Raw genomic sequence first — 14,491 nt, 5'->3', positions numbered from 1 at the left:
CAACCATGTCAGATAAGAAAGAAAACTATATTGGGGAGGAGGGAGGAGGAGGTAATGGTAATGTTGATAATAGTGGGTTCTTCATTTAGGAAACCATATCACAACATTTCGAGATGCGGGTTTCACGGATCTGCGCAAGTATCGCTACTGGGACGAAGCTGGCCGTAGCCTTGCTATCACTGAGCTCCTTGAAGATCTTGAGGTCCTGCTGTATTGCATACAATGGCTGGCAAATGATGATTTAAATGATAATAATCCGAGTGAATAAAATGACGACATGCACTTGTGTGTGTGCAGTCAGCTCCAGAAAAATCCGTGGTGCTGCTGCATGCTTGCGCCCACAATCCCACTGGAACAGACCCCACTGGACCACAGTGGCTACAGATCTTGGATGTGGTCAAGGTGAGACTCTTTTTGGTGGTTATGGATCAATCTACATGCTTAGTTTCCCTTCATTCATCGCTTTAATCCCACATTCATCCCCTAAACCCTCCATAGCGCCGGAATCTCTTCCCATTCTTCGACTCTGCATATCAGGGCTTCGCCTCAGGGAAGCTAGATGAAGATGCAGCTGCGATTCGTCTGTTTGAGTCCCATGGTCTGGAGCTATTCTGTGCACAGTCATTTTCCAAGAACTTCGGCCTATACAGTATGTGCCTTCAATTATGTTGCTGTCATTTCTGCAGAATGATTTGTATAACTTTTGGGAGTGTGATTTATTTATTTGGGATAACATGCAGTATAATTTAAATAAACATAAATGCAAATTTTGCATGTGGAAAAAGTAAGTACACCCTTGGCTCTCATAGGTGGTATTGCCCCCTTTGGCAGAAAGAACCTCAAGTAGGCGTTTCTTATAACTGTCTACCAGTCTCTGACATCGACTGGGAGAAATTTTTGCCCACTCCTCCATGCAGAATTATTTCAGCTGTGCGATGTTTGAGGGGTTTCTTGCATGCACAGCTCGTTTCAAATCCCCCCACAACATCTCGATGGGATTTAGATCCGGGCTTTGGCTTGGCCATTCCAGAACCCTCCATTTCTTTCTTTTCAGTCATTCCTTGGTGGATTTACTGGTATGTTTAGGGTCATTGTCATGTTGCAAGATCCACCTTTGGTTCAGCTTCAACTTTCCGACAGATGGCCTCACATTAGCCTCAAGCACCCTCTGGTACAATAAAGAATTCATAGTGGATTCTATGATGGTGAGCTGCCCAGGCCCTGATGCAGCAAAGCTGCCCCAAATCATAATATTTCCACCACCATGCTTTACAGTTGGTATCAGGTTCTTGTGGTCAAATTCTGTCTTTGGTTTTCGCCAAACATGTCTTCTGGTACTGTGGCCAAATAGCTCTACCTTTGACTCATCTGTCCAGAGCACATTGTTCCTGAAGTGCTGGTCTTTGCCGAGGTGTTCATTGGCAAACTAAGGTCTTGCCCTGATGTTCTTTCTGGGCAGCAAAGGTTTCCTCCTGGCACACCTCCCATGTAGATCAAATTTGTGCAGCCTCTTTCTAATGGTAGACTCGTGCACTTTGACATCAACAGTGGCAAGAGCTACCTGTAGGTCCCGTGATGACATTCTGGGGTTCTTCGAGACTTCTTTCAGCATCTTGCGGTCTGCTCTCGGGCTGAACTTGCTGGGGCGGCCTGGCCTGAACAATTTGGCAGTTGCTTGGAATCTTCTCCACTTGTAGATGATCTTCCGGACAGTCGAATGATTGATTTCAGATTGTTTGGAGATCTTTTTAAATCCCTTCCCAGACTCGTAGGCATGTATAGCCTTCTTTCTGAAGGCCTCAGAGAGCTCTTTTGATCTAGGCATGGTGACGCTGCACACCAACAACAAAGAGCAAACCAAACTAAATGTCTGAGGTTTAAATAAGACAGGTTCCTCCAAGATCCTCTCCAACGATGTTCAAATCATTTGCACCTGAGCTGGTGCACCTGATTCAAATTTTAGGTATTTGAAGTAGTGATAAATGTAGGGGTGTACTTACTTTTTCCACATGCAAAATTTGCATTTAAGTTTATTTAAATTATACAATGGACTACAAAATGTAAATGTTTCATGATATTTGTTTTATTGTGTCACCTTTATCTATCAATATTGTTGCGGTTTTAGAACCCTCACGTGTAAATAATACTTGTAAATATTCCATTATTAAAAGGTTAAAGGTCGCACCCTTAATTAGTCCATATGCAACACGTAGGCCACCATAGGAACTTTAGTTATTTCCTTATTATGTGTCTAGTTAAGGCCGTGTTCCCAATAGTTGAATCTGCGTTGCATCAATTAAATAAGAATAGGTCCAAATCCATTCTGGCCATTTTGCCAACCTCTCTCTCCCAATTCTATGACGCGCCTCTGCTTGCCAGCAGCGTTCGCTGCGTTCAGCTGAAGTTTGCTCAAACAAACACCATTAACCATGCGGTCAAGCTCGAGGAAGAAGGGGGCGGAGCGCCGGGGACAAGGCGTGGCCCTGTCAACCAGCCGTCAAAGGCGGAGCCGGTAAGCCCCTACCAGCCAACCAGGGCTGAGGTGAGCTCGCTGGCGGGCGTGGTTTCCAAGCGCGCGGATTGATCTGAAAGCGCGTTATATAAGTGCGAGCGAAAAGCCCTTTTACGGACTTCTTTCGGGGACTTCTTGCGCGAAGGACTTATCCAGCGGGGCTCATAAGAACGAACTCCTTTTACGGACTGCGCAGGGGACCGTCATTATTGAAGGACTGGAGGATATACGCGCCTTGCAAACGGACTCCTTTCGAAAGAACTGAGAGAGAGAGAGAGAGAGAGAGAGAGAGAGAGAGAAAGAGAAAGAGAAAGAGAAAGAGAAAGAGAAAAAGATATATATATAGAGAGATGGCTCGAAACGTATTACGTACGCAGCGTCCAGTCCCCCCCCCCGCCCCGCTATACGTAAGGTCCGCTCGCGGTTGACAACACGCGGAGCGCTGCCTGCCCTGTGTCCTGCTTCTTCTTCTTCTTCCTTGTATATTCCTTTCATTTCCTCTTCTTGGTTTGTAAATAAATTCACCTGTTCTTCCTATACTCTGGTTTCTTCTTACCCGATCGCTTTAGTCCTTTCTTTCCATTGAGTACCTGTGGCACGATTTCGGAACCACTAGAATCGGGTTTAGTCTCTTGGTTAATGGCTCGGGCCGCGGATTGCTAACCGCTCGGCAATTTCCATCTTATCCGTAGTTCGAGCGGGAGTTATTTCCCTGCTCGCGGTCGGTGTTGGTAATTAGGTATTTGGGACCCAAATTGACCGATCACCCTACCCAAGACCAACCGGGAGGAGCGTTGTAGCTTCCAGGACTCGGGACGGCCAGCTTAAAAGGACAAGGGGATTAACCCCCCCTTGATAAGGGGAGCGCCGACCCCCGAATCCATAACAATATTGTTGAAATGAAGATCAAATAGCTGTATGTTGAAATATGTTGAAAAAGTCAAAACTTTACATGGGGTGTACTTACTTTTTCACGTGACTGTATCTATCTATAATTCCAGTAATCTCTGTGTGTTTGTTTGTACGTTTGTACGTTTGTTTGTCTGTGACCGCTGTTTCTCGACAACCACGGGTCCGATATACTTTAAACTTGCCAGGTATATTGCTGGGGACCCGAGGATGTGCCTTTTCAAGGTTTCATATTAATCGGACAATTACTTACCGAGCTATGTCCAAAAAACGATTCAACCAATCAGAGCAGCGAGCTATCGCGTGTGCCGAACGTGGCGGACACACTCTGCCTCGGATGGCACATTTGAGAGCGTATTCATTTATTTCACGTTTGCAAACTATGTTGGCGCTATGTTGGCGTTAAACTATGTTTTAAAACTAATAAAAACCCCGGGGGGATTGTCACTGTACTCGCAAGCCGTTCGCCGTTCGCTTTGGCGTTGCGAATGGACCAAAACATTTCATGCACCAAACCATTTCATGTAAAGCGTTCGCCGTTCGCTTTGGCGTTGCGAATGGACCAAAACATTTCATGGACCAAACCATTTCATGTAAATAGAGGGGGGGATATAATTTTAGATATAGATATAGTACGGGCATGCCCTAGTATAGATAAATGACTGTGCCCGAGTTGCCGTTTTGTCATGGTTTAAACCAATCATAATTCAAACAATTATTTTGCACAAATGTATTTGTAATATACGTGATATCACATTTTATAAACCATTGAAGTTGAACACTTAAGTTGAAAAAAAAAAAAAATTCCCGACAAAATTCCAAAAAATAAAAAATAAATTCGAAATTTTTTCAAACAAATACCCTTAGGACATACCGACGGGAGAGTTATGTGCCTACCAGAAGTTTGGTACGATTTCACAAAAGTTTGAGAAAGTAGTTCAGTGACAAGACAACACAACTCAAGACAGACACTGCACAGATATATATATATATATATATATATATATATATATATATATATATAGACTGTATATATATATATATACATATATACATGTATATATATATACATATATATATACAGTGGAACCTTGACTTACGAGTTTAATTCGTTCTGTGACCGAGCTCGTAACTCAAATTGCTCGTATCTCAAATCAAATTTCCCCATTGAAATGCATTGAAATGCTATTAATCCGTTCCAGCCCGCCAAAAACCACACCAATTTTTTTTAAAATATACAGTATATATAAAAATATCTCGCGCTTTATATTTCACCTGTATGCAGCATACAAGTTGGCAGGATGGCCTGGACTGGAGGTACGCACACTTGACTCTAAAGTCTAAACTGTCCAGCCTGGGTTTGAATCCCGACCCAGCTATAACCTGTCATGTCGGTGTTTCACAGGCAGGGTGATTCATCAATGTGTGTACCGCTAAACTGGGCGCCCCGTTTGCGTCCCATTAGTTGTTGGATGTTAAGGATCTCACCGTGTTTTCCACAAAGAGAAGGCGAGCTATCGCCGGCACTCTGAACAAGTTGTGGCCTGGCATGGCATGAACATGAAAACATGAACATGAACATGAAATGTTCGACATGAACATGAAATTTTCCAAAATAACCAAAATGCGAAAACAAAAATGCAGCGCTATACGACAGAGATACTGTACGTGCACGGCAAGATAACCACGTGACCGGAACCCACCTGGCGGCGTAAACTCAAAATAACCGAAATGCGAAAACTAAAATGCAGCGCTATACGACAGAGATACTGTACGTGCACGGCAAGATAACCACGTGACCGGAACCCACCTGGCGGCGTAAACTCAAAATAACCGAAATGCGAAAACTAAAATGCAGCGCTATACGACAGAGATACTGTACGTGCATGGCAAGATAACCACGTGACCGGGTGGCGAAAGCTCGTAACTCGGATCTCGGCTCGCATCTCAAAGCAATAAACCGCCCGAGCGACGGCTCGTATCTCGAAAAACTCGTAAGTTGGGGCACTCGTAAGTCAAGGTTCCACTGTATATATATATATATATATATATATATATATATATATATATATATATATACAGACTTGGCATTTAATATGGAATATTTTTCTTTCTTGACTTGTGTTTACTTTCTTAACTCAGTATATCAATCTGGTGAGTTTCTTTTACACTTTGGTGATTTATTTGTGAAAAGAACCATGTCACTGATTGTCTGTCGCAGCAAGAAGTGAACAACAGGATTATATCACAGGTGGTGTGGCAAAATGTACGGACAGGTGCATTTGATGATTGGCTTCACAGTTGGGTGTACAAGGGTTGTTGTGTTCTGTATTAGTGGAAAACAACTGCTGCACGTCTCCAAAAGTTATTGCCGCTTCCTCTGGAGATGGTCCGTCAACTCGACAATGCTGATTGTCATGGAGTGGTGGCTTTACGAAATTACGGCATGAAACAGCGTGCTATTGCTCGGCAGTATGGCATCACTCAAGGTCAGGTGTCAAAGATCCTGAAACGAAATGCTCAGAGGGGTGTCCCTACTCCAATACCGAGGCCAGGACGTCCCCGCAGAACCACAAGGAGGGATGATCGCCAGCTGCACTGGTTAGTCCGCAATGGCCGTACCAAGTCAGCTAATCGGCTTAGGGCTGAGTGGCAGCAACTGACAAATGTGCCTGTATCCAGAAGGCTAGTCAACCAACGACTGGTTCAAGCAGGCTATCGTGCCAGGCGTCCCCTGAAAAAGCCACGCCTGACCAGACAACACCGCCAGCGCCGATTGCAGTGGGCCAGAGAGCACCGTCAATGGCAGCCAGGACACTGGAATCATGTGATCTTCAGTGACGAGTCTAGATTTCTGGTCTATCGTCAAGATGGCCGTGTCCGAGTGCGTAGACAAGTGCATGAAGCCTACAACGAAGATTGTATAGTGCCAAAAGTCCAAGCTGGAGGTGGTGGGGTGACCGTTTGGGCTGCTTTTCATGCAGGGGGCAAAACTGACCTGGTTGTTCTGAATGGAAACCTGAACCAGTTCAAGTACAGGGCCATTCTGGAAGAAACATTGCTTCCATTTGCTCGTGCAGCCTTTCGAGGAAACTTTGTCTTCCAAGATGACAATGCACGGCTTCATCGTGCTCGCATGATCCAACACTTTCTTGCTGACCGTGGTGTAGAGCATATGGAGTGGCCTGCCATGTCCCCGGATATGAATCCGATAGAGAACTTGTAGGCAGAATTAACGCGTCAAATCGACCACTTGGACCAGCAGCCGACCTCTGTGCGTGAATTGCAGCAGGCTATTGTCACTGCATGGCAAGCGATTCCTGTCCGAACCTTGGCAATCTCGTGAACAGCATGCCTCAACGTGTACGTGCTCTCCTGAATGCTCGTGGGGGTAACACGAAGTACTGAACTGTAATTTTACTGTCTGTAATCCCAGTCGTAATTTAACTTTTGTTTTTGTTAAAAAAAAATTTGGCTAATGTGCAAAATAAAGAGATACTTCTGGAAAACGTACAGAAGTTTAACACAGTACTGTCCATGAATTGAGTTCGATATCAGTTTACATCACTTTCAAGGATCAATTTATTTGTTTCGAAATGTCAAATGGGGTTTTTGTTTCTTTTAAAGGTCACATTAACAAAATCTAGAATAATTTCAACATAATTCCAATGAACTTTTGGTTCTTAGACATCTTGCAAAGTAAGTTCACCCCTACAAAAAAAATATTCCATATTAAATGCCAAGTCTGTATATATATATATATATATATATATATATATATATATATATATATATATATATATATATATATTGTTGCGGACGCGGTTAAAGATGTTATTTACCGAGCGGTTGGTATTACCGCGACCGAACAGTTCCCCCGATTCTTCCCCAACTCACCCGATTCACCCAGACGTTGGCCAAATTGCGCTATGCCAAATCAATGATAGAAAGGACACGACGACTGGGAAAGAGGAAACGACGCAAGGGGTACAGTTCTCAAGACCTCCGGAGGAGGGTATAATTACAGTGGTGGAGAAAAGGGGTAGATTACAAGGCAGTGAGGTAAAGACACAGAAGAGATGGGCACTTAATTACCGTCTTATCTTAGCCCAGACAGACCACAGACAAACGGAACAAGGCAGACTTACACAGGGATTGATGGCAGGAAGGGACAGGTAGGTCGATAGCACAAGGTGCACCTTGGCTCCGGGACAGGATAAAGCACGGTCCAGAAGATGCGGGGAGGTGTCACAGCGCTCGGAGGGGACGTCTTTCTTTCTCCAATCTCAGCGCGCATCTGGCGTCACCTCCCTCTCACTGCGCATGCTCAGCGGGGAGTGACACGCCCTCGGCTGGTTGGTTCCGCCCCACTGGGGCCGGTCCGCCGCTTCCATTGGGTGCGGGGGTTACCGGGCTCCGCCCTTGACGAGGAGCTGACAGGGAGCCCCTATTTGGTAACCCCGTCGAGCACATGTTTGATGGCGGCTCGTTGGGAAGGCCTGGTGCCCTCCCAACACCCCCTACCAACCGAGCCGGGGGTGAGGACGCGCACTTCCTGCGCTCGTTGTTGTTGTTGTTGTTGAACTGTGAGGAAGAGCTGCGGGGAGGTATTGGGAGGTCCTAAACTTCCTAACGGTGCCATACAATCACATTCTGGTGCAACGAAGGGTCAGAATTAATGGAAACGAGTCCTTAACTGACATAGACTAAGAATAACTAGCAAGATGTCCTATAGTTGTCTTACATGAGATGCGGTGAACCTGGGCACGACATTTAATGGGGGAAATAGGGGGAGGTCGGGTCTACAGAGTGTTGTTTACAGAAAATGGGACTAGGGAATGGGGGATTGGGGATAGTTGGGAAGTATTGAGGAAATAGGGGAATATTTACAAGCGGATATGGATGGATGCAAATCCCATATCCGCAACAATATAGATATATAGATATATAGATATATATGTATATAGATATATAGATATATATGTATATATATATAGATATATATGTATATGTATATATATATATATATGTGTATATGTATATATATATATATATATATATATATAAAACACTGTGTGTGTGTGTGTGTGTGTGTGTGTGTGTGTGTGTGTGTGTGTGTGTGTGTGTGTGTGTGTGTGTGTGTGTGTGTGTGTGTGTGTGTGTGTGTGTGTGTGTGTGTGATGTTACCGATAGACTCCTAAACGGAGAGGCTTACGTGCTTGATATTTGGCATAGACATGGCCATTGAGCCTGGGACGAACATGGCCGAACTCAAAATATTTGACGATCCATATTTTTTATTCATATTTACCTCAGCGCATTTCAGCGCACGGAATCAACGGAATCAGAGCAGGTGGGCGCTGATTCGCTCAGAGCAATCACGTGATGACGCTATGAACGCTATGACGCTATGAAAAAAAAAATCGCTATGAAACGCGATGACGCTATGAACGCTATGAACGCTATGACGCTATGACGCTATGAAATGCTATGAAATGCTATGAAACGCTATGACGCTATGACGCTATGACGCTATGAAGCTATGAACGATATGACGCTATGACGCTATGAAAAAAAAAATCGCTATGATGCTATGAACGATATGAACGATATGAATGCTATGACGCTATGAACGCTATGACGCTATGAAGCTATGAACGATATGACGGTATGAAAAAAAAAAATCGCTATGAAACGCTATGACGCTATGAACGATATGAACGCTATGACGATATGAACGATATGAACGCTATGACGCTATGAACGCTATGACGCTATGAACGCTATGAACGCTATGACGCTATGAAAAAAAAAATCGCTATGACGCTATGAAACGCTATGAACGCTATGACGCTATGAACACTATGACGCTATGAAAAAAAAAATCGCTCGCTTTACCAAGGGGCTCACTCTCCCCCCATTCCCCTTCCCTCCCCTTTCCCCTCCCCTCCCCTTTCCCCTCCCCCTCCCCTCCCCCTCCCCTCCCCCGCCCAGCAATGCCGGGTACTTATATATAAAAAATAACCACCTTTAGAGGCCATTTTTCCCCGCAAAGCGGGGGTTGGCCTTTTTCGGGAACCGTGGTTGTTGTTGTTTTTCGGGCCCCTTTTTGAAGCAATGTTTTACGGCCGGATGCCCTTCCTGACGCCAACCTTCCTGCCATCCTAGGGAGGGGGAGTGGGAGGGGGAAAAGGGAGGGGGAGGGGGAAAAGGGAGGGGGAGGGGGTAGGGTGAAGGGGGGAGGGGAGGGCCAGTCAACAATGACGTTGCAGTTCTCATGGTCGGAGAGCAGCACAACAATCGCGACATCGTCCTGAATCTTCGCAACAGCACGAAGTGGATTTTGGAGACTCACCGATCCTGTGACGCCCTCCAGTACCGGCGTTGCCGGGCGGGGGAAGGGAGACCCGTACATTCCCAACCCGTACATTCGCCCTCTCGACTCAAGCTCACTCGGACAAAAGCCTCGCACAAATTACACCGTGAAGGCCCAATGGCCATGTCTATGCCACAAATCAAGTACGTGAGCGAGTCGGGCGCACTGAATTGAAAATATATAGAACGCTCATACTCCGTGAAAAGTGAAGCTACAATATTTTTGAAAAATTTCATTGGTTGCTAGGAGACGGCAGCATGTAAAAACCGTTTGAATATTTGCAATACAGTTTGATCCAGAGGTAAGTGGTATGGTCTTGCTGGTTGGTGGACACGATATGTGTAAGGGAAATTATTTTGGTGTCCTGTATCTGGTCGTGCTAGTTGGTGAACACGGTACATTTAAGGGAAATGATTTTCTGTCATTCTTCTGAGTGGTTGCTTCTCCTTCCCCGTATTTTTGTTCATTTTATTGTTTTTTTCCACTCTCTTGAGTTGTGGGCCTTCCTTGAGTGGTATTACATTTATCATCATCATCATTGGAATGTCTGTTGTAAAGATACGGACATCAAGTCCGTATCTTGACGCAGAGAGCAGCAAGCACCATCTTTTTATACCAGGCAACGGCAACGCACTAACGCAGACCTCGCTCGGCCCCGCCCACAGCAACCTCTCTCGGCCCCGCCCATAGCTGCCTCACCCGGGCCCGCCCACAGCGACCTCGCTCGGTCCCGCCCACAGCGACCTTGCTCGGTCCCGCCCACAGCGACCTTGCTCGGTCCCGCCCACAGCGACCTTGCTCGGTCCCGCCCACAGCGACCTTGCTCGGTCCCGCCCACAGCGACCTTGCTCGGTCCCTCCCACAGCGGCATCACTCCGCCCTACACGGCACTATCGATATATTATTCGTACAATGCCGGGTACTTCTGCTCGCTGAAAACAAATGTATGTGAAACATGCTAAATCACGCTAAATGCTAATCATGCAGAAGTACCCGGCAAAAACGCAATCGCTCTGAAATACGTGCGAACGCGTAACTGAGTTAATGGCGGCAACGAACATCACGTGATCGCTCTGAGCGAATCAGCGCGCTGCTCTGCTTCCGGTCAGATTCCGGTCATAATATTTCGCGCTGAGATAAAAATATGGTAAAAACATATTATGAAATAAATTTTTAGGTCAGCCATGTTCGTCCCAGGCTCAATGGCCATGTCTGTGCCAAATATCAAGTACGTGAGCCACTCCGTTTAGGAGTCTATCGGTAACATTACACACACACACACACACACACACACACACACACACGCACACACAAACTGTGTTTTATATATATATAGATGTGTATGTATATGTGTATATATATGTATATATATATATATATATATATATATGTGTATATGTATATGTGTATATATATATATATATATATGTATGTATATATATATATATATATATGTATATATATATATATATATATATATATATATATATGTATGTATATATATATATATATATGTATATATATGTATATGTGTGTATATATATATATTGTTACGTGCTCCTTCCCAAACCCCGGTCACGGTGTACCTCCAAGCCCCGAGAGGAGTCACGGCAGAAAGATGTGTTATTCTGTATGTCAAAGATCAATGGTGAAACCACACCAATTGTTACCAACAAACAAGTATTGTATTAAGATCACACAAGAATAACGGTACAACAACAATAGCAATCAATTGTACAACCAATATATATTTCCTACGATGGTACCATCAGGTTCGTACAATATAACTCGCTGTGCTCCAAGTGAGCGAAAAGAAGAACATTCCCAATGTCTCTATTCCAGCATCAAACCAAAGTCCATCCGCTCCAGTAATCGTCAGAACGATGTCCAATCGAGACCAGAATCCCATTCAGATGACAGTCACAGTCCCGCTGCCAAAGCTGCGCAAAGGCGCCCTCAAGGCGACTGGGAAATCACACCCTCGGGTATGAACGCTCCACGGCTCCCAACCGGCGAACCGCAGATTTCCCACTCAAAAGCCACGTTACACACACACACCAGATTCACGTCTGAATGCGGTGACAATGGTTAAAGCGAAGTGAAAAACCTTGAGCGAAGCGCAACGCGCGTGAGTCAAAATGGCCGACGGCCCGTTCTCGAGGCGTAACGGCACGACGATGATTCTCCTCGGTATCAATCGCAAAACCTGTCACGCAGGTTTATCTGTCACAGCGATAACAACTCTGTCGCAGGAATCTCTTTCCCGGGAAACCCAAAGTTCACTCGTGACCCTCGTTCACCAATCGTTCGCTCCAGACCTCGAAGCAGCCAGGCTTCTTGTCTGACTCACTCGCTCCGCCTTCTCTTCCTCCTCCTCCTCTTCGTCATCGTCCGGTTCCGGTTTCATTTAAAACATTAACTTTTTTACCTTTTGAAAATAGTAATCTCTATCTCCCTTCAATGACAACAATAATATTACATGGAATCAAAAATGTTTACAGTGGATGAAAACCACAACAACGGAAGTGACGAATCCGTAACAATATGTGTATGTGTATATGTATATGTATATGTATGTAGGGTATGTCGGGTATGTTATGTGATGCCAATTCTCTTAGCTACTCCCTAAACCAACATCATCCCTATCTTGTTTAGGACCTTTTTAGACTGTAGTTTGTCATCCCTACATTGCCTTTTTTGTGTGTGTGTGTGTGTGTGTGTGTGTGTGTGTGTGTGTGTGTGTGTGTGTGTGTGTGTGTGTGTGTGTGTGTGTGTGTGTGTGTGTGCGTGCGTGCGTGCGTGGCACATGGTAGCACATGTGACATGATTATTGCAGTCAAGCATTATGAAACAGACATCTCACTGCAGTAAAGCATGGATGTGCCTTGGCACAAATACATTGGGGTATTGCTTTCATCCGCGAAATGCTATAGTATTTCACTATCAAATTTTGATGAGCAACACAAGACATTATCGTCTTTGTGGCTTTTGAGGAACACGTTCCAAGAAAATTTATAACACACATCTTATTACACTGTCATCTTGAGAGGAATTGTTGAGAAATTCAAACTATATTTTACTTCTTCCTTCCTTAAAATTGTTCTGAAATCCTGGCCTTCCTTGTGCTGGTCCCATTATTCTTATCACTTTAACCATCGCCATATATCTACATCTTGAGCTGCTGTACTCCCTCCAGATGAGCGAGTTGGAAACCTGGTGATAGTGGCTCGTGATCCGGACACTCTTGCTTGCATAAAGTCGCAGATGGTGTTACTAGTACGTGCCATGTGGTCCAACCCTCCCAGCCATGGGGCACGCATCGTGGCGACTGTGCTTGGAGACCCAGCTCTGCGCGAGGAATGGTAAGAGAGAATGGGTATGGGGGAGAATATTTTTGCTTCCAGAATTTTTGCTTATTAATTAATTCATTCATTAATTCATTCCACAAAATGTAAACAAAGCCTGAAGCCAGAATTTCTTAATCACCACAGGCAGAATTCACCCCGAGACAAGTCGGTTTAATTGCAAATGGTTTGGGGAAAGAAACACAAAGAAGCAAAAATAGTACATAACAAATCGATAATAAAACCCTTACCTAAACTACCATCCATCCGCGCACATGAACCAAACAAACAAACGACTTGAGATACATTGGCAGAGTACTACTTTGTCAGATGTTTCAAGCCTGCAGGCCTTGGGAGAGTTGTGACTCGCGAGCTTCACCACTTCTCTGACTCGAGCAAGAGTGGCTATGGCCCGTCTTCTTACCTAAGACAAGTGAATGCAGAGGGATGGATATATTGTGCCTTGATTCTGAGGAAATAGAGAGTTGCCCCCCCTCCCACCCCCTCTAGCAAGTGACCATCCTGACTGGAGCTGACTGCTGCCACTGTTGGTGCGAGTGAATGAGATGAACCGACGGGAAATATAAATTACAATTGACGAGGTCACTTTCTGGACTGATAGTACAGTAAATCCTCGCATAATCTCAGTTTCGATTAATCGCAATTTAGTTTTTATGACCAAATATTCGATTATATAGCAGATGCGTTTCACATTAAAACTCTCCTCTTTCTGTTCTTTCTCTTTTGTTGTTGAAAACTTTCTGCTCTCCCCTCTGGGCTGGTGCTCCTGCCTCACACCTAGCTCGTCTTCACGCTGTTGAAACCAAAGCATTCAGAATCATTGGAATCTCCTGCGATGAAGCTAACTCCGAGAGCCTTTCACTCACTCACCGCAGGCAGGTTGGTGGTCTTTCTGTCTTCTACCGACTCCTCTCCGGCCTCGCTCCCCCAGCTCTCTCTGGGCTCTGTCCCTCAAATATTCCTACAGGTCGCACAAGATCTGCCTGCAACCCTCTTATGGTTAAACTGCCGAAATCTAGGCTCTCTGCTCAGCTTCACTCTTTCATTCCCCTTTACTCCCGCCTCTGGAACAAACTCCCCCACTCCCTTCAATCCCACTCCTCCCTCCAGGTCTTTAAAACAGCTGTTCATCACCATCTCTTATCTTCCCCCATCCAAAACCTTGATCTTTTCTACCCCCGCTAATTCACCCCAGATCCACTTTTTTGAAATTCCAACTTCTTTCCTGAAAGTCCTTGCAGTGTCCATATGTTTTATACCTCTCCAACCTCCCCCCAAGCCCTCTCCCTCCCACAGTTCTCTCGGTATCCCTGCTCTCAAATTTTGTGT

At 45.0% G+C, this 14,491-nt stretch overlaps 1 protein-coding gene across 1 annotated transcript in view; it reads left to right on the top strand.

Annotated features, from left to right (window-relative positions):
- GOT1 (glutamic-oxaloacetic transaminase 1) overlaps positions 1 to 14,491 on the top strand; it is a 50,993-nt gene that overhangs the window by 10,075 nt on the left and 26,427 nt on the right. Inside the window, exons 4-7 of the mRNA XM_068134753.2 lie at positions 90 to 202; positions 298 to 402; positions 499 to 649; positions 12,994 to 13,159. Of these exons, the coding sequence (XP_067990854.2) occupies positions 90 to 202; positions 298 to 402; positions 499 to 649; positions 12,994 to 13,159 (535 nt within the window). The remainder of the gene's footprint in view (positions 1 to 89; positions 203 to 297; positions 403 to 498; positions 650 to 12,993; positions 13,160 to 14,491) is intronic.

This window comes from Myxine glutinosa, chromosome 13, assembly GCF_964187855.1.
Source record: "Myxine glutinosa chromosome 13, kmMyxGlut1.1, whole genome shotgun sequence".
Taxonomy (NCBI): Eukaryota; Metazoa; Chordata; class Myxini; order Myxiniformes; family Myxinidae; genus Myxine; species Myxine glutinosa.
Note: the sequence above shows the minus strand (reverse complement) of the source record. Positions and strands in the feature narration are given on the sequence as shown.